The sequence below is a fragment of the Vipera berus genome (genome assembly GCF_964194415.1).
Source record: "Vipera berus genome assembly, chromosome: 1".
In the NCBI taxonomy this organism is placed as follows: Eukaryota; Metazoa; Chordata; class Lepidosauria; order Squamata; family Viperidae; genus Vipera; species Vipera berus.
The window spans coordinates 309136269-309157714 of NC_138202.1; the positions used below are offsets into that span (position 1 = coordinate 309136269).

Here is a 21446-nt window from a genome sequence, read left to right on the forward strand (position 1 = left end):
TTTGCTGAAAAGTATTTCCAGGATATTTCCCATGAATAACTTTTGACAGCAGGGTTTTTGGCAACTTCAGCCACCTGCTAAATTCTGCAGGTCATGTTATTCCATCAGCTGGACTTCCTTAAAGCTATGTGGCTGCAAAGGGAAATAGTTCCGCAGAAGACAGTCGGGGTCTTTCTTTTGGCTTTAGTCAGCTTTGTATCTGGCAGGCACTGAGTACAGAGTGTGGACCTTAACAAGCTATTGTACGAGGTGCAGCATACTTGCCAAAATACAAAAGGTACATAGGACTTGCCAAATGTTTTAAAGCCGATAGTTCTGTGATCCGCTTCCTGTGATCTTGCCAAGCACGTTCATCATGCAAGATTGCAAATAACAAGGACATGTGGCACACTACATAAACCCACTTATAGCTTGTATGAAGGTAACACAACTATAGTGGATATTAATTGTTCGTACAGTCTCTTAAAAGTGGCTTCCATTTCCTCTGTTTGTACTTATCATGGTAAAAACTAGCATAGTTTAAAAATGAAAATTTCTAGCATTCGTATCTGTGAAAAAAACCATTTAAATACGTTAGGGTTCTAAGGGAAAGCTACCATGGGCCTGCACAACTATCTTTTCTCTGATGCTTTCATCTTTTATTTCGATGCCAGTTCTTTATCTTGGCTGCTATAAGTACCACACCTCAGTGCCTGTAATCTCTACAGCTTACATAAGGGTAAAACAGTGCTCTAAGTTTGTCTTTCTTCCTGAGCCAAATATATTTTATCAAAAAGTCATCTTTGCCAAGATTTCTTTTCCTGCTAGAGGTTAAAATGTATTAAGCTGTGAAAATACTGAAAATGTAATTTATTTTTGGCTTGCTTGAGAAATGATTACTGTGAATCTAGTGTATTTCATTGTACCCATCTGTAGCCATGCAAAGAACTGAAGACAAGTGTACAGGTAAGTGTGCAATGAGGTTTTTATTGAAAAAACAATGGGATGGGCTACAATACAATAGCTGTCATTAGTTGCCTGTCAGTTTTGTCCTTAACACAAGTACTGATACTTCCCACAATAAAGCTGCCATATTACACCAGATTTCCTCCAGTGTATCCACTTGCATTAGCAGATTCCCCTAGGGGAAATCAATTGATAGTTGCTTTTGATTAATCATATTCTAATATAATTTATGGAGATTAACCGATTTGAAGAAAATTGGGGCAGAAGAATTTCATTATAAAAGTATTGTTCTTCATCATACTAGTTAGCCAAAACATACCTTCAGTGATAGAAGACATCTTAATACCTTACCATTGTTTCTGCTTTATACACTTTATATTGTCAAAATATAAAGTATATAAAGAATGCATAAATAGGATGGTCACAGTTCAGAAAAAGGCTGAAACAACACAAATAGTTTAGAAGTGTTCAGAAATTATCAGGAATAAATACAAATTCATCACTAATCAAAATTCTTTTTGACTATCACTTGCCTGAAACATGCTAGGTTTGATTAAAAATCAGAACCATGAAACCATGAAAGCTATTACTTTTTTTTAAACAAGTTTTATTAGTTTTTCAATTTACAACCTATATATTTAGAAAGCATTATGATACCTGGGTAGTCATCAATTGAGTAACAGAGTTTTCAATACATAGTTCGGGTTACATTATCATAACATCCTTCTCTATTTCCCTCAACATTCAATACAATGTATTTAAACTAACAAATTTCTAGGAATAGCATGGTGAATTAGAGAAGATTTTGACAATCCAATTTCGATAAAGTATATCTATATCCTGTTATTAAATTTTATCTAATTTTGATGTTAATTATAGTATCCAAGTTTAACCTTTAACATCCCAAACAGTATTCACAACCCAAAGTTCCCTTATCTTATTACACCAAAGACTGTATCATCTAACATACACCCAATAGTTAAACAGCTAGCTTCTACTTAATAAACATTGTTTGTTTCATATCCTAATACATCACAAGTTACCAATTGGAGAGTCTATATTTATCAGTCTAGTTCTACTTATACATAACCAAAATTTTAACATCAGACATAGGATCCATAAGCCAAATTTCCATTTTATCAATATATAAATTTATAATATTTGGAATAAGCTTAATAAGTACTTAAACACATTTTAATTCTATCTCACAAATATTTTCTATTTCAGATCCTAATAAGTCACTAATTACTAACAGAATGATCTACATAATTCTCTAGGAATTCATTTTTTAAATCTAACTCTAGGTTTCTTTTTTGCCAGTCGGGTTTCCAGACCCAAGGCTTTAAATTGCCAAGTAGGTCTTCCTTTGCTCGCATGCATATTATTTGCACCAGAGGAGGCCATCCAACCATCAGCAATGTACAAAAGTTGAACCATTTATAGTCATTATATTGTTGCCATGTTAATTCCATTCTCTTTATTTGCTCTAACATCTCTGTCTGCAATTCAGTCTGGATTCTTCTTCTATCTGGGTTGACCTGTTTTGAGTAGAAAATCTTATCCAGTTTTGTAGTTAGTAGTTGACTGTCCAAGCTTTTGTCTTTGTTGGTCTTCGACGTCCTCTATATTGGCATCACTATCTTGCATGTAGTGTACTTCTGAAATTGTAGGCTCAAAAGTTGAGTATTAAGTTTTTTCCTTGATTGTTGTTGGTCTTTAGGATTGTCTGTCATAGTAGTAGTTCCTTGTACTTTAAAAATTGAAGGTTCTTTGAGTAAAGTCAGGTTTTGGATATTAGTTTTTTCAGTACTTTGTTGTTGTTGCTTATATTCCTCTGTCTCAATAGTAGTACCTTCCAATTTTGTTATATTCTGAAGTGTAAATTCTTTAGTTGCAGTCTGGGTTTCCACTTGTAAATTAAGGTTGGCATATAAATTATTAAATCTGGAGATAGACATCTCAGTGATTCTATAGATTGTTTCAAGTATAAAGGTTTATGGCTGATCCTTCTCCATTTTGTAGTATTTATAATTAGTCCTTAGTGGTGGCTATTTTTCAAACAAAAATCAGTAAGTGTCCACCTCCACAGGTCTAAGCCAAATTCATCTCCAGCTGTTTCAGGTTTTTATCTCAATGCCAAGGATAGCCCAAAATGTAAGCAAACATGTTTGCCAGTAGTATTCATTTGCTGTAATAGACTTAGCCACTACTTCAAATCCTTTTCAGACAGAGTCTTTTTATTTATTTATTTATTTTTATTCCCTTTTTTAGACTAATAGGTAGAATAGTCCATTTCTGTAAATATAGGAACTTTGGGCCAAAAGTAGAAAGGCAGTAAGTCCAATTAATAAGTATTCTTTAGTACAAGGCTTTTTTTTCCTCTCCCAATGTAGATAAAGGCCGCTATTAAGGAGGGTGGGGGGGAAAAACCAAAGATCTCTTCCCTCTCTCCTCACAAGGGGAAGCAAATTCAGGAAGCTTTTGACAGGCAAAGTAGACGATTAGGAAAAGAAGACAATTCTCACCCAGTTTTCAAGTGCTTTGTTGTGCTTTCGCTTCAGCAGGAAATGGCTAAACGATGGGCCATGGGAGTGGCGGATCCTTTCTTCTTCGGTTTGGAGAGTAGCTCCAAGCCGAAGGGAGGGCTGCCACCCTTCTACTGCCGACTGGAGAGACCTCTCCCCCGCTAGTCGCCCATCCAGGGTGACTTTTGAACCCTTTACAGGGGGCCCCCGATGAAGAAATCCAGGCAACGTGAGGAGTGATTCCCTCACACGTCTGGCCACACTGAGATCCGGAACCAGAAGCCACAATGAAAGCTATTACTATGGATGTTATTTTATGCTGTCTTTCAGTTCATAAATAAAAAATATGTGCCTCTTGGAATTTTCAAAATCCTATATAGGTAGCCCTCAACTCATTACTATAATTGAGCCTGCAACTATGGTCATAGATTGGGGCAGTTATTAAACAGGTCATCACATAACCGCACCTGATTTTACAAATGCTGTGATCGTTAAGTGAACTTATTGTTTACTGTGGGGTATTTTTTATTGGAAAATGGAAGTAAACAGCGGTTTCTGACAAAAATGTTGCAAATCACAATTACATGACTGTGGGACATTGCAAATGTCCAGTAAATGCTAGCTGACTGTTGAGCACTCAAAAGGCAGTCATATGACTGTGGGTGACCTGGGAATTGTAGTTTCTAATTTGGGTTGTAAGTACCTTTGGGGGGGGCTCTATCACAACTTCAAAAGATTAATAAATGACTGGTCCTAAGTTGAGGACTACCTGCAGTCTTCCTTGATCATAACCTACTACTAGGTAAGATAGAAAAATGTGGCTTAGACAGCATCACCACCAGATGGATTTGTAACTGGCTGACCAACCACACTCAGCATGTGGTCCTCAATGGAACTGCATCTACATGGAGGGAAGTATGCAGTGGGGTACCCAAGGCTCTGTTTTAGGCCCAGTACTTTTCAGCATCTTCATCAATGATTTGGATGAGGGAATAGATGGGGAACTCATCAAACTTGCAGATGACACTAAGCTGGAAGAAATAGCCAACACTCCAGAAGATAGGCTTAAGATACAGAAGGATCTGGACAGACTCGAACACTGGGCACTATCTAACAAAATGAAATTCAATAGTGAGAAAAACCAAATGCACAAATACAGGTAAAAAAACCCAAATGCACAAATACAGTATAGGAGGTACCTGGCTCAATAGTAGTAACTGTGAGAGGGATCTCAGAGTCCTAGTGGACAATCACTTAAACATGAGCCAGCAGTGTGCTGCAGCTGCCAAAAAAAGCCAACACAGTGCTAGGCTGCATTAAGAGGGATAGAATCAAGATCATATGAACTGTTAATACCACTTTACAATGCCTTGGAAAGGCCACACTTGGAATAATACATGCAGTTTTGGTCACCACAATGTAAAAAATATGTTGAGACTCTAGAAATAGTGCAGAGAAAAGCAACAAAGATGATCAGGGGACTGGAAGCTAAAACATATTAAAAATGGTTGCTGGAATTGGGTATGTCTAGTTTAATGAAAAGAAGGACTAGGGGTGACATGATAGCAGTGCTCCAATATTCAGGGATTGCCACAAAGAAGAGGGAGTCAAGCTATTCTCCAAAGCACCTGAGGGCAGGACAAGAAGCAATGGATGGAAACTAATCAAGGAGAAAAGCAACCTAGAACTAAGGAGAAATTTCCTGATAATTAGAATAATTAATCAGTGGACCTGCCTCCAGAAATTGTGAATGCTCCAACACTGGAAGTTTTTAAGAAGAGACTGGACAGTCATTTGCCTGAAATGGTATAGGGTTTCCTGCCTGAGCAGGGGATTGGACTAGAGACCTCCAAGGTCCCTTCCAATTCTGTTATTCTGTTCTGTTCTCTTTTGTTTTGTTCTATGTCACATATATTATCTACTATCATTAAGAGTGGATGAAGTTTTGGGGAGACTCTGGATTTGGGTTGTCTCCATCTTCAGTTTGGGTGGGGTTTCACTCCCCCATTCAGTAGTGGTACCCAGTCTGAGGATTGTCTTAAATTCACAGCTCCTGTTCAATGAACAATGTTAGCTGCGACCAAGAGGGCCCTCGTACAACTTTGTCTTGTGTGGCAGCTGTGTCTGCTCATGGATCAGAAGGCCTTCTAGACTATCACTCATGCTTCAGCCACCACAGAGTTGGTCTTCTATATGATGCTGTTCAAGTTCTATAGAAGCTGCAGTTCTATGGAAGCTGCAGTTGAACCAGAATGTAACAGCACAAGCAAGGTTGGTAATGCCACAGTACGTTTATATGAGACTATTACTTATTGAGTTGCACTGGTCACCATTAGGCTTCCAGGTGCAATTCAAGGTGTTGACCGACACCCATAAAGCTTTTCAGGGCATAGGTCCTCCTCCTATCTCCCAAGGTTCCTGCCCATCTGAATCAATATGGCTCTGGCCCCCTCAATTAAACAATACCACCTATTGGGACACAATAGACTATTGCAGCACCTGCCCTCTAAAACGTTTTCCTTCTCCTTTTCCATGTGGTATGGTACATTCCATTCTTTCCACAAGCTTATCAAGTATCTAGGTATGCTAAAGACCCTGATAAGAGCCGCAGTAAAACCCAGAATTTTGGCTCTATTTTTCATGATACTTCATGTGCTGTCAAAACATGACATTGTTTCCATGGAAAATCACTTGAACCCACTCTTGTTTTATAGTCTGTATAGACCAGGGGTCTTCAAACTTGGCCCTTTTATGACTTGTGGACTTCAACTCCCAGAATTCCTCAGCCAGCATCCACAAGTCATAAAAGGGCCAAGTTTGAAGATCCCTGGTATAGACTATAGTATATGTCTGCTATAGCTTTATAGTAGCTAATGAACTACCATAAAAACAAACTGCTACAACCGTTTAAAATGAGAGCATGTTTCAAGGTACTTCCACTCTTTGCTTGCCCTCCATGTCACAATGCCTATTTCTTTTTCAAATGCCTATTTGTAAACTAGAAATGTGTCAGAGTTTATTTTTCTTTCTATGCAAGAAGTTTCTTAATAAAATAAAGATGTCACAAAATCAACAAAAATGCTACTGAGAATATGTGTTCAAGAGATTCCCATAACATTCAACCTTTTATATGATTAAATTCCAGTAATTCCTGGATTTGTCAACCATTTTTATAAGCAAAGGAAGAGACGCTGGATATTTGAGATTGTTTAATCATTTTATTTCCTCCCCTCCCCCAAGCTTTTAAAATAATTTTATTAGTTAATTGGAATTACTGGAGATCTAGAGAAGAAAGCTGACAGGTTATAGACTCACAGACAGAAACAACAGCAAAACTTCATTGGCAATTCAGGCAAAGAATGGTCTGTTACAGTGCTGAGCCAGAAATTCTTAGTTTTTTTTTTTAATCCTGTCTTTTTAAAATACAGGTAGTCCTCAACTTACAGCAGTTTGCTTAGTGACCATTCAAAGTTACAACGGTACTGAAAAAAGTGACTTATCTCCATTTCTCACCCTTATGACCATTGCAGCATCCCCATGGTTACGTGATTTACATTCAGATGTTTGAAAACTGACTCACATTTATGACAGTTGCAGTGTCCCGGGGTCATGTGATCACCTTTGCAAAAGCAGAGGGGGAAACCAGATTCACTTAACAACCATGTTACTAATTTAACAACTACAGTGATTCACTTAAAAAATGTGGCAAGATAAGTTGCAAAATGCAGCAAAACTCACTTAACAAATTCCTCACTTAGCAACATAAATTTTTGACTCAATTGTGGTCGTAAGTTAAGGATTACCTGTAATAATTCAAGACAGCTAACATACCTAGTATTTCTTCCTCTTTCTCCTCTTTTCCCACAGCAATAACCCTCTGAGGGAGAATAAACTGACCCAAAGTCACCCAGCTGGCTTTCATGCCTAAGGCTTGACTAAAAACTCAGCCTCCTGGTTTGTAATCTGGTGATTTAACCACTGGACCACACTATTTTTATGGTTATTTTTTTAAAAAAAAATCATTTATATAAACTGGAGACATCTATAACTGAACAGCAAATTACTAAACTGGGGGAACAAATTAAACAGAAGAGATCCATCAAAAATATGAAAAGAACTTGGGACAACCATAACAGGAAATTGCAGAGACAATCCAAGCTATGAAATTGAGAAAAACCCTTGTTTTTGATGGGTTTCCAACTGAATGGTGCAGTGCAGAAGTTTTATAGTTTTATTAGTATCTAAGTGTATTTTTCTCCCCAACGTGTTGTGTTTATCAATGTAGTTTTCATATTGTATTTGTATGCTATTTTAACTGTGTAACCTGCCTACGGTCTTTGGATTTGGCAATCTATAAATCTAATTCAGTAGCAAAAATAAGTCAAGAATAAAAATCTATTAAGGCTGGATCTTAATAGTCTATTAAGGCTGGATCTTAATAGTGTATTAAGGCTGGATCTTAATAGTCAGGGCCTAACTTTACAGAAATTTGCCAAATAACTAAAAAAAAAGAATATTTTTTTTTAAAAAACAACAACTTTAGCATAGATTACTTGGAAATACAAATATGTATACCAGATTGGTGTCCCTGGCTTCAGTGGAACTAATCGGCCTTAAATCTGAGCAAGTTGATTTAACTAGATTACATATGAAGTGCAAGTGAATTAAAAAGAGCATAAAAAGAGCTTGCTGGCACTGAGCAGTTAGAAACAAAATAAAACAAGCTCCTGGCTTTAACTCCATGGAACACAAAACAGCATCAATTGAAGCAAGACAAAATGAGGTCAGGTGGGGTCACTGAGGATGAGAAGTACTCCACCCAGGACTGTCATATTTTTTACAAAGTAAAGCTGCAATCTTGTGCTTGATTTATTTGAGAATAAATTGCACTGTGCTGAACTGGATTTGCTTCTAAAAAAGATGAAACACTGTAATGATAAACATGTTTATACATCTTACAGTCAGTATGACACACTGAGTAAAAGTGTATCTAGACCCAGCCCTTGTGAATGTCAATAAATGTCATATTCCCGTGTGTACAGTATTTATGATTTTTTAGCCCTAAATCTCATTGTGGCAACAGGAGCAACAGAAGAAGGACCATATATTGCTTGGATCATTCCAGTAAGTTACAAATTATGATCTCCTCACACTGGTGAAATAAGAAAACTGACACCTTGTCTGTTGTAGCTTCAGGATTTTGATTTTCCCCCTTAGCAGAACCACAATTTAATTTAAACTGGAACCATCAGTCACTAAAGTCTGAGGTAACAGATTTGTAATGTTTAATATAGCAAAGGAGAAGAATTACCAATCAGACAATTTCAGGTTAATCATGTTATCTATGTGTAATTTTAATGCAATCCAAATGAAATGAAATCACTTTTATTTTTTATCCTAGTCTCATTCCTGTTTTTTGGAATGAGGTATGCAACATGGCTTTTGGCCTGGAAAATTTGCTTCTCCTGGACTCACATAGCAAATCTAAAAAAGAGGGATCAGAAAATAAATTTAATGAATGAGATTCCTCTGTGCAGAGCCTGAGATCTCTTCTCATAAACTACATTTCCCAAAGTGTCCAAAGAAGAGAGAATGAATATTACTATCTATTTAACTCTACAGTGTCTAAATGTGCTATAGAAAAAAATCGCATATTAAAAAAACATAAAAGCTGCAATAATCAAAGCTTTACCTGATACAGTTCTATCCGTTGTTCTGATACACGAGCTTTTGGATTCTGTAAGCGGAAGACTCTAAATTCCGCTTTCACTAAGTTGGAAGCATTTTTCTCCATTGCTGAAACATCAAACCTCACTCTTCTAAAATACGGGTTTTGATTGCTTGATGAGATGAAATCTGCAAGAAATTAAAATTATAAATACATTGCTTTTTTTTTACAGACTGCAACATAAGACAGATCCCAGAAACAGTGACGGAAATGTCTTTAGGATGATACAACTTCCAGCAATCAATTTTGATATCATTAACTGTTTAATCAGATAAACAAACATATGTGTTTGGTTACAAAAACAGCAGATTAATAGTGATCAGAAAAAAAACATTCCCAAGTTTATTTCAGGGCATGCATTTAACCCTATTCTTTGAAAGCAAGCATGATTATAAGTTGCGGCATACTCATGATAGTTATATTTTTAAAAATGACCCAAATAGTTCCATAAAAACCAGTAGCTACTGGTTTGTGATGGTTATTTCAAACAGGAAAACCCAATCTACCTCATTTAGTTAGCCCTGAAATGTGCTGGGATTACATCTACCAGAATTCCCAGCCAAACTCAGTATGAGTGATCCCATTTGCATTAGAACTAACTGTAAGTGGGAGAACTTATGTACAGTATTCCCCTGGAAAGCTGTTTGTTTCCTAACCTACAACAGTTGCACAAATCTTTTAAGAACCTGGCTTTGCTCCCAAGCCTGGGGTTAGGGTAATTGTTAAGCCCCCATTAGTTTCTTTTCTAGGTATTGGACTGTTTTTCCAGATGTACATGTTTTTTTCTTCATTTTTCCCCCTTATTTTTGTGATGTAAGCCACCCAGCGTTGTTTGGGAGTTGAGTAGCTCTAAATCCAATGCAATAAATGTATCAGCAAACAAATAAGGGGGGGAAAAAGCTTGTCTGTACTCCACCAGCAGTAGTTGTGGGGCAACTGAGAGCAGGTATCCTAACTGATTTGGCGGGGGGAGTGATGTAACAGAAGCACACAATCATATACAGTTTCTCTTTCTTTTGTAATTAACCAAAAGTATATATTATTTCCTCTGGGTGGGTTGGAGAAATACTAGTCCTTCCCCTTTTTTGCTTTGCGTTTAAAAATCAACCCCAATGTGCCTCTGCAGACAAGTAAACAAAGCAGGAAAGCAAGAGTTGTGAGAACGGTTTTTACTTCTCAGCTACCCTGCTACCTGTTTGGGCAGCCCCTTGAAATACTAACCAAACCATTGGGGTAAGATGCCACAACAGCTGATGAGTTGTAAGCCCATAAAAAAAAAACCTGGCCACCCATTTAGCAATTAACTGCCCACAGAATAACTATTTCTAAACCATGAATGCATGATCGTGGACAGCCCAGCTCAGCAAACCATGCTGTGGTTATTGTGTAGTGAGAAAGTGCCAACTGAGGCAACAATGTGGACTTCAAAATCTTCACAGCTTACACTGACCACAGCTTTCACCACTTTGAAAGTGGTGAACCATTCCTGAATAACATTTTCAAGATTTGAAAGCACTCAAGAAAAGGAAGCATTTCAGCCACAGTCATGCCACTGAATAGTTTTTTTAAAAAAAATAAAAATATAAATAACTTTAGATGTAAAAGCAGGTCTAGCATACTGATACTCATTGATTGCAAAAAAAAAAGTTCTCAAAATTCATTTTTAGTGTCTGCAGTTTACAAAAGTTATCAGAAAGCAGTGCTGAAAGGCCCAGTTACAAATCCTGAGACCGAAACAGAGCAATGTCACTTTTCAACATTGTTTGTTTGAAGGTGTTTTGTAGCATTTACTTGCACATCTTCTTTTACACTTCTGTTTCCTATATAACAGATATAAGATTAGTCAATAAATTATTCCCTAACAGAACAATAAACAATAAAGTGGAACAATTTGCCTCCAGATGTTGTGAATGGACTGTAAGTTTTTAAGAAGAGATTGGACAACCATTTGTCTGAAATGATACAGGTAATCCTTGAGTTGTGAGTATTCCCTTAGTGAATGTTTAAAATTACGTGATAAGCGCCCCCTAGTGCTTACGAGCAAATCCCCAAAATACAAATGTTGCCGCACCATGGCAGTTGTTCATCCTTACAAGTGTCTCTTCCTCCCTCCCTCCGGGTCTCCCTAGGCACTAGGCCTTCAATATTCACCCTGCAAAGATCGAGATCCTTTGCTTTCTTGGCTACTCCAGGCCTTTGGTGCGTTCACAAGAGAATGGAGGTCTAAAGTAATGCAAGATCACATGAGATCAATGGCGCAAGATCTCACGCTACTGATCTCATGTGATCTCATGCTACTTTAGGCCTCTGTTCTCTGCAACAGAGAATGGAACTAAAGCTGGGGGATGCTTCTGCAGGCCTCCAGAGGCTGGATCCGGCCTCCAGAGACCATGGAAGCATCTCCGAGACTCAGATCCGGGCAGCAGCAGCCTGGAGAAAGCCTCCAAAGCCCAAATCAGGCCTGCAGAGAAACACGAAAGTGTCCCCTGGCCTCTGATCTGGGCGGCAGCAGGAACTGCAGCAGAGAGGAGATGGATCTTTTTAAGGTGAGTCCAGGCAGCATGAAGGAAGGGAGAAGCATGAGGTATATTAGTGGGTCGCGGAGGCCTTGGGGGCCTGTTCCATCACTAGGTCCTCCATGAGATACCTCATGTTCACTTAACAAGCCACATGGTCTTAACTAGCAGGGAGTGATCTCATTCGAGGTACGAGATTCACTTCCACGAATGTTCGAGTTACGAATGGAATGGGCAGGCTCTATTACATTCGTAACTCGAGGACTACCTGTATAAGGTTTCCTGCCTGAGCAGGGAGTTGGACTAGAAGACCTCCAAGATCCCTTCCAACTCCGTTATTCTATTTTATTCAAATATCACAAAGTCCCCACATTTGAGGTTGAGCTTTTCAAGATAAACACAGTAGTTAAGAGTTACATATGCTTAGTGTCTGCAATCAGTAAAAAAGACTCTGCCAAGTAAATAACATAGTTATACAAATACTGAATGAATAAATTATTATGAACTACATAATTAGCAGTATAATTAATTATTGTATGTCATTTATAAGGATACATGAAATTTCATTAGACTGACAAATTACCATGGTTGAAATTATCAGAAAATTCCAGATCATCCCCATGTATTTTCAATTACTTTATAAGGGAAGAAAATATCAATCATTTAAAGAAAAGATGGTATAGGTTCTCCTGCTGGACTAGAAGATCTCCAAGGTCCCTTCCAGCTCTATTCTATTCTATAAGACATTTATTGAAACAAATCAATCACTTTATTCATAGCCAGGGACTACTTCTGATTGATGAGCTTATTCATTAAAGTGTCAAAAAGATATTTGTGTAGCAAAGTACCTTGCTGTTAAGAATCTATTAAAAGGATTAAGCTGTATTTGTTCTGAGAGATCTCTTAGGAAATGAGCAGTGCTGGCTGGAGACAAAGACAATTTAATTTCATGTGTCTGGAAAACTACAGAGTGGGGACCCTGTCTAAAACAACCCTTTTATCTTTATTAAAGGTAAACTCATAATACTTACTTACAGAAACTGGTTTCTAAACTATATTTCATCACTTTCTAAAAAGTTCCAAAAGCTGAGGATTAGTATTAATTAGATTAGTATAAACCAGTGCTTTTCACACTTGTTAACTTTAAGATGTATGGACTTCCAGACTTCTCCATACTGGCTGAGGAATTTTGGGAGCTGAAGTCCACACATCCTAAAGTTGCCAAAGTAGGAATGATTATATAATTAGAAAATGAATAAAAGTTTAATTATGAGGAATGATTATATTGGTTCCATTAAGAATTTGACTTTTCCTTTACCTACTCAGGAATTCTTGAATAGATCATCACTTAACAGATATTCATCAGTTGGTGATGTCACCCAATAGGTAATGTCTCTCAGTAGGTCATCATTATCCAGGAAAAAAAGAAAGAAATCCTATTGGATTTTCTTAGTCCTTGTCAAGATCAAACTGAAATGTCAGATGGTTAGTACCACATCCACAAGATTAACAAGCGACTTTATCCAAAGGCTCAGCTAATCATTTCAACTCATTGAGACAAAGCTGAAAAACTTAAGATTTCTATAAAATAAATTGTGTAATTAAAGAGAGAATTGTCTGGGGTTACTGTCCAGTCCCAGGTTATAATTCTGAGTACTTCATAGAAATCATACTTAATATTACATTCTCCTTCCTAATGTACAGTAAATTATCCTCTCTGAACTATAATAGTTCAGATCAGCAGGCCCAAGATTCAGACAAGATCTTGGAGCAAGGGACCAGGTTGAGGGCCTGGCATAGTAGGCAACCTGGGCAGTGATAGTCTATCAGTAGCCTGCTTGCTGATGGAGTAGCATGCTTGTATGGCTCCTGCACTTCTTGGCCTGCTTCTACCATGGAACTAAAGGGGTGGTGGTGGTGTCTTTTCAAACTAAGTTTGCCAATCCTTGTTCTATATCCCAGAAGTAGAGTCCTTTACAAGTACAGTCATTTACAATACACTGTAAAGTGCTAAATTCACAGAACTCTGGGAAACCTTTAGAAATTTGCCCATTTTGCAGGAATAACCATGGTTGGAAATCTGTTCCATTTCAGCTATAAATGCAGAGTTTTTTTTTCTCTTCTTCTCTAGAGAGCCAGAAGCATCAAACTTCCTTTGATATGCTGTCCTAAATAAGTGGAACTAATTCAATATGTTTCCTGTTGCAGGGAGACATAAACAACTTTTCTTTTCTTATTGGAAGAAAATGCAGACTATCCAGGACTGCCTTTACTGATTTGCTCAGTCTCTCTCATTCCTGCTAGCAGGAACTGAGAGCAATCAAATCATTCCCATGAAGGTGGGTAATAAATTCCTTCCTTCCTTCCTTCCTTCCTTCCTTCCTTCCTTCCTTCCTTCCTTCCTTCCTTCCTTCCTTCCTTCCTTCCTTCCTTCCTTCCTTCCTTCCTTCCTGATTTTTATTTACAGCAGCCATGGGCTGGGCTTTGATGCTCTGTGTGAAAATGTGTGAATGCAAATATTTATTAGTCACTTGACTTTGATTAAAAGTTTTTGCAATACTCTGGCTCCCTTCCCTAAACCTCTGCCTACTAGGTCTGTGTTAAGTTATTTAAGTTTCATCTGATAACATAAATTAATTAAAGCAAACAAAAAGCACAATGAATATAAACCAGTCCCTTCTGTTCAGGGAAAAGCCGTTCTTCCAGGCCTGTTTAGAGCTTTCTCCCTGAACCACATACAGGCTTCTGTCCAGAAGTGTCTCCTCCCTGTTATGAAACATACTAACTGATAGATTTGCATGGAAAGCAAATCCAAATGAAGCAGTTATTAGTCTGCCACTAAGTGATTTTCTGGCATGATCCCACGCTTTGTTGCCCAGGGAGCAGAAATGACAAGCTTCCTCTAAAAACAAAACAAAACAAAACAAAACAAAAGAAACAGGGTTTCCAATTGGAATCCCAATCCATACCTAAAGTACTGCCCTCCTTCACTCCTACCCCTTTTGATATTCTGATGCAAATGTATCATAGAAGGACAGCTGTTTCACTCTATGGTAGTGTTTCTAAATTTGATCAACTTTAAGGTGTGTGGATTTCAACTTCCAGAATTCTCCATGCTGGCTGGCGAATCCTGGAAGTTGAAGTCATACATCTTAAAATTAGGACAATTAAGAAACATTGGCATTTGGTGACCTAAAATCAGAAGTTTAATAATACAATTTCCAGCAAATTTTATTAAGGTATGAGCATTCAGGAGCTGCACTGAATGGATGGACTGATGTAGGATTTAAATCTCAACAAATGCAATGAGGTTTTTTTAAACCACTTTACAATTATTAACTGGCAATCTTCCTCACATGTAAAAACATTTGCATACATAGATAATAAATGATGGGTAAGATGCAAAACAAAGTGAACAAAACAAAGTAGCACATATTCTAAGGGCAGATTAGTACCAAATACAGATAAGTAGGAATTTGTGCCATTATTCGAAAGATCATTTGAAGACCAAGGATCGTAAAAGCTGCAGCATACAAGCTGTTAAAGCTTTCTTCTCTCCCATCATTTCACCATTTCAAATTATCCTCCAATGTGATCCTTCTCACCCCACCACACCTGTTTGCTATTTCTATAATGTATGCATCTGTTAATGACTGAAGAATGAAATGGGTTAAATTTCCCCATACTTTCCCAAACCTACTCATCATTGGAAGTTGTTCAGGATAAAGGTCTTGGATTTATGGTGAGCAGTTATATGGATATTTCAGCTCATTACAAAATGCAGGGGGGGGGCAGAGGGGGCTCTTTTTGGAATAAGCTCTCAGGAGTCCTATGACTGCTTGCATGTGCTGAAAAGATATTTTCAGCTTCTTGCAAGCCTCTGGAATGCCTGAGATTAAATATCATGGCCTCATCTGTGAAGGACTCCTGAGAGGAACAAGACAGGTGAAGTGATCCCTCCGAACCATTTGCATCAGGTGAACAAGACTTCAGCATAGTACCTGAGTTAAAATCATTCCCCATTAGTCTGATATCAGATTAAAAATGTAGCCATGCAGCCTAGGTGAACAATAATTCTGGACTTCCGGTTTGTCATGCAGCTGCTATGGATGGCTGGGAGACTTGCTCTCTCTCCCCTGTCCAGTTTTGCATCGCTGGGGTCCCCTGAAAAGGGCTGAAAGTCACCCCGAAGAGGCAACCAGCAAGGAGGGGTGCTCGCTGGATCGCGGGAGAGCCGCAACTCTCCCATTAGACCTGGCAATCCCTCCAAACTGGCAGACGAAATGACCAGCCATTATGGCTCGTCCCTAGGCTGTGAACAGCCGAAGTCAAATTTTCCACCAGGCAACTCTTAAAGCAGCGCAGAAGAGACTGGGTGAGATCTACCTCTTTTACACCCTAATTACTTCCTGTACCTCCTTAAGCTGCTAAGCATTTTCCCCCCTGCAGTGAGGGAAGGGGGACTTTAGCCCTCCCTCCAGAAAGAGCAGTAACTAAATACCCAGGGGCATTTTACATGTTGAAAAAGTAACTGAATAATAATAATAATAATAATAATAATAATAATAATAATAATAATAATAATAATAATAATAATAATAATAATAATAATAATAATAATATAAGTTGGAAGGGACCTTGGAGGTCATCTAGTCCAACCCCCTGCTCAGGCAGGAAACCCTATACCATTTCAGGCAAATGGCTGTCCAGTCTCTTCTTAAAAGCCTCCAGTGTTGGAGCATTCACCACCTCTGGAGGCAGGTTGTTCCACTGGTTAATTGTTCTAACTGTCAGGAAGTTTCTCCTTAGTTCTAGGTTGCTTCTCTCCTTGACTAGTTTCCATCCGTTGCTTCTTGTCCTGCTTTCAGGTGCTTTGGAGAATAGCTTGACTCCCTCTTCTTTGTGGTAGCCCCTGAGATATTGGAACACTGCTATCATGTCACCCCTCACCCTTCTCTTCATTAAACTACACATACCCAATTTCAGCAACCGTTCCCTATATGTTTTAGCCTCCAGCCCCCTAATCATCTTGGTTGCTCTTCTCTGTACCCTTTCTAGAGTCTCGACATCTTTTTTACATCGTGGTGACCAAAACTGGATGCAGTATTCCAGGTGTGGCCTTACCAAAGCATTGTAAAGTGGTATTAGTACTTCACTTGATCTTGATTCTATCCCTCTGTTAATGCAGCCTAGCACTGTGTTGGCTTTTTTGGCAGCTGCAGCACACTGCTGGCTCATATTGAAGTGATTGTCTACTAAAACTCCGAGATCCCTCTCACAGTTACTACTATTGAGCAAGGTACCACCTATACTATACCTATGCATTTGATTTTTCCTGCCTAAATGTAGAACCTTACTTTTTTCACCATTGAATTTCATTTTGTTAGATAGTGCCCAGTGTTCGAGTCTGTCCAGATCCTTCTGTATCTTAAGCCTATCTTCTGGAGTATTGGCTATTCCTGCCAGCTTGGTGTCGTCTGCAAATTTGATGAGTTCCCCATCTATCCCCTCATCCAAATCGTTAGTGAAGATATTGAAGAGCACTGGGCCCAGAACAGAGCCCTGGGGCACCCCACTACACACTTCCTTCCATGTAGATGCGGTTCCATTGAGGACCACACGCTGAGTACGGCCTGTCAGCCAGCTACGAATCCATCTGGTGGTAATGCTATCTAACCCACATTTTTCTATCTTATCAAGTAGTAGGTTGTGATCTACTTTATCAAATGCCTTACTGAAGTCCAAGTAAATTATATCTACAGCGTTCCTCTGGTCCACTAATTTTGTCACTTGGTTCCCAATTGGAACTTTATTTCTCAAAGCATGTGGACTGAAAGATTTTTTATTTCTTATTTTTCATTGTCTACTTCCGTTGGAAATCTGGATTCTTTCTTATGAAAAAAAACCTGAAAAGATTAAGACAACTTTGGGACTCAAAAGGAAACTTTAAAAGGGGCCTGGCTGACTGCCCAGGGAAATAGATAAGATACATAACCTAGAGAACTTTGAAACAACCGCTGTGAAAGGCTTTGTGTTCCCTACCTAGAAAAAAATTCTCTCTTTTATATTTTCTAAGTGTAAAGCCTTTAGCTTAAAATACCAATATGGAAGAAGACCAGGAACAAAATATATTTATGGATGAAGATCAACAAACTCTTGTTATGTTGAAAACACTAATCCAAATTCTTACCACAACCAATGAAATACTAAGAGGCTATGTGAAGGAACAAGAAGACAGCCCAGATATGAAAGCCCAAACTTTGACCACAACTAAAGAACCATCTATACAAAATACAATAGGAAAAAATGTAACATTCAAATACGATGACAGAAGAATCTACTATTCAACAAATATTGATATTTGAAAATCCAGAAAAGACATTGACAACTTGGAAAAAGGAAAAGGTTTCTTATACAACTCAGAAGGAACTAGAGAATCTAGAAAAAGAACGGTTAGATGAGAAGACAAACAATTCAGAACAACCACATCGATATGGAAGAATAAAAAGATGACTCACTAGACCTACAAGTCCTCTCAAAAAAATGGTAACCGGATGTTTTTGCCAATATCAATTAATATACATGATATTATAAGGAGATTGGTTTGATGACCCAAAAACAAGGACATGGAAGATGATTTGGCAAAGGAAAAAAGCCCGAATAAGACTCAAGAAGAATGGAGTTTCGACCATTGAAATTCTGTTTCTTACTGAAATTTGAAACAGAATGTACTTAAATAGATAAGATGTGTATGTTGAACACAAGATATTGTTATGAACTGAGATAAAGAAAAAAAATTGTCATTAAAATTTAGCAGTATAAATACTAATAGCTAATTTGAATATTAATTTGTGCATTAAGGTGATGTAAAGGTGAATAATGTAGATAAGCTGAAAACTTATTGTTGAAAGTAATAAATAGGTCTATATGGAATGTTAAAAATGAAAATTATCAGTTTAAGCAAAAGATAGCAGATACAAAGAGGAAGAGAGGAAGTATTAAATATTGAAATAAAAAGAAATTTTGATTACTACTTAAAAAAACAACTGAAAAATAGCAAAAAGGAAGGATATCATATTGTATCCTTAATTTGTTAACATATAGGGTGAGAAGTTAAGTAAATGGGATGTGTATTTCGAATATTAGATTTTGTGAGGAACAGTGATAGATGAATTGGGAGTATACTAAAAATCTTGGGAATGAAAAATATCAAACGTTAAATCTAAATGTTAGTGGAAATTAAAATTGAAAAATCTATTAGGTCATTGATTGTCTAAAAGATTGTATGTTAAAACAATTAGAATATGTGTAAACTAAAAACTATGGATATATGTAAGAAGTCATATATCATATTTCTGTGTGATTGATAAAACTTGTCTTTAAATTTACGAATAGACAGTATATATGAAGGGAAAAAGAGAGGAAATGTTTATGGTAGCAATTTGAAATCTGTACTAATGATATCTGTATGTAATTGAATTACTATTACCAGACGCCACGTTGCTTTTCAAATATGTGAATGTAATATTAGAAAATCAATAAAATTTGTAAAAAATAATAATAATTCCACTGAGTTGAATACTGGAAGTATCTCAATGTACTTTTGTAAGGGAGAACTTCTTGGGAATGAAGGTCCACTCAGCAGCCAAAATTGTGCTGGGAGGTTATGCAACCAAATCAGGCCTAAAGAGCAGAGCTGAGTTACTGAAAACAAATCAATAACTAAATAATCCTACCAGGATCAATGAGTTCTGATTGACTAGGACAATGGTAACTGCAGCCTCTAGTAGAAAGTGTGTGAACTACAGCCTCTTGTAAAGTTGTTCTGTAGTTCTATGTTTCGTGGACGTTGATTTTCATTCTCATCATCATCATTCCTTTCCACCTTGATATATCTACTGACTTTTATTATCTATTCTCTTTGGTATAGCTCTCTATGAAACATCCCTTTTTGGAATTAAATTCGGGATATCACAACTATGTCTTGCCATTCCTATCTGTACCTAGGAAAGGAGAATGCCATTTATAGACAGTGGAACCATTAGTAATTTCTGGTAATTGGCAAAAGCTAAGTGATGCAATCATAATGGAGAAGCAAAGATACTTCAGAGTGAAGACAACTGGCTGTATCTCTGTCACAGACATTTTAAAATACCTTGTGCCTTTTAAATACCCATTTCACTAGAGGAGAAAATAGAACAGAACAACTAATTTATTAATACAGCATTCCTTGACACACAACTGCTCCAAAACTCATCGAAGTTGATACTCAATGCATTTTGACGTGAAAATTTGTCCCAGTACTCATCATTTATTTGGTACTCACACACGAGCTAGAACTGGTCAGTGTCTGTTGCCTTGTGACTCACTACATTATTCCTTATGGGAAAAATGTGTTTGGTACTCATCGTTTTTGGTACTCATCATGCCTCTGGGAACCAATTAATGATGAGTACCAAAGTACCACTGTAATGTAACAATTAATCACTTTCAAAAATCTTCAAATTTATTGTCACACTCTAGCTCAAGGGTGTCAAACTGCCAGCCCACAGGCTGGACGCATCACGTGGAAGCCACGCCCACCCCATTGCCGGCAATGGCAAAACCATCCTGATATGTCACAAGTTTGACATTTCTGCGTCTAGCTAATGTGCTTCAACTCCTTAATGTGTAAGCAATCATGGCTTCAGGAGGAACAGATGTTTATGTTTCACTCTAGTAAATCTGGGAGTGACATATATATATATATATATATATATATATATATATATATATATATATATATATATATATATATATATATATATATATATATATATATATATATATATATATATATATTTTCTGAGGTTTTCGCGGGTGTTTGTATGTGGATCTTTGGTCATTCGGGTTTTTTCCCCATGTAGAATTGAAGGTGTAGGAGCAACGTTTTGACGGAATCCCATCCGTCATCCTCAGGCTGGTGGCTTCAGTTTCCTTCTTCTGGGAGAAGCATGTGGTAGTGGCTGTTTGTTCCTATTTTTAAACTGCCAGAGGGGGTGTGTTCTGTGGGTGGAGGTGTGCTCTGATTGGGTGGGGGATTAGGTGTGTTCTGATTGGGTGGGGGTGTGTTTTGAATGGTGGGTGTGTTCTGATTGGGTGGGGGTGTGTTTTGAGTGGATGGGCTGGTCTCAGCTGCCAGCCTTAGACCTGAGCTGGTGAGTTGTGCTGCTTTTGTTCGGCTTCGTGTTTGTGGTGGTGCCATGTTTTTATAGTGGGTGTCAGTTTGCTTACTGTGTGGTTTGGAGGGGTTTAAAGTGGCTGATGTTGCAGCTGTAGTTAGGTTTCTGTTTTGTGGTTGTGCGTCGTTATCATTGTGGGTTCGGATTTGCTTTTTGAATGGTTGTGTGGTGGTGATGTCATGTGATGTTATCATGAGTTTGGGTCTGGTATCATTCTTGGTGGTTGGGACTCGTCTGTCAATCAAGGCGGGTTTCCAAATGGCTGGTAGGCGAGAGGTATCATCTCGTTTGTTCATGCTGTGGGGGCGTTTTTCTATCTCAATGGCTTCTCTGATTAGAAACCTAACTACAGCTGCAACATTAGCCACTTTAAACCCCTCCAAACCACACAGTAAGCAAACTGACACCCACTATAAAAACAGGGCACCACCACAAACACGAAGCCGAACAAAAGCAGCACAACTCACCAGCTCAGGTCTAAGGCTGGCAGCTGAGACCAGCCCATCCACTC

At 37.9% G+C, this 21446-nt stretch overlaps 1 protein-coding gene across 1 annotated transcript in view; it reads right to left on the reverse strand.

The window, feature by feature from the left end:
- TGFB2 (transforming growth factor beta 2) overlaps positions 1-21446 on the reverse strand; it is a 90500-nt gene that overhangs the window by 12439 nt on the left and 56615 nt on the right. Inside the window, exon 2 of the mRNA XM_081314756.1 lies at positions 9163-9326. Coding sequence (XP_081170882.1) covers positions 9163-9326 — 164 coding nt within the window. The remainder of the gene's footprint in view (positions 1-9162; positions 9327-21446) is intronic.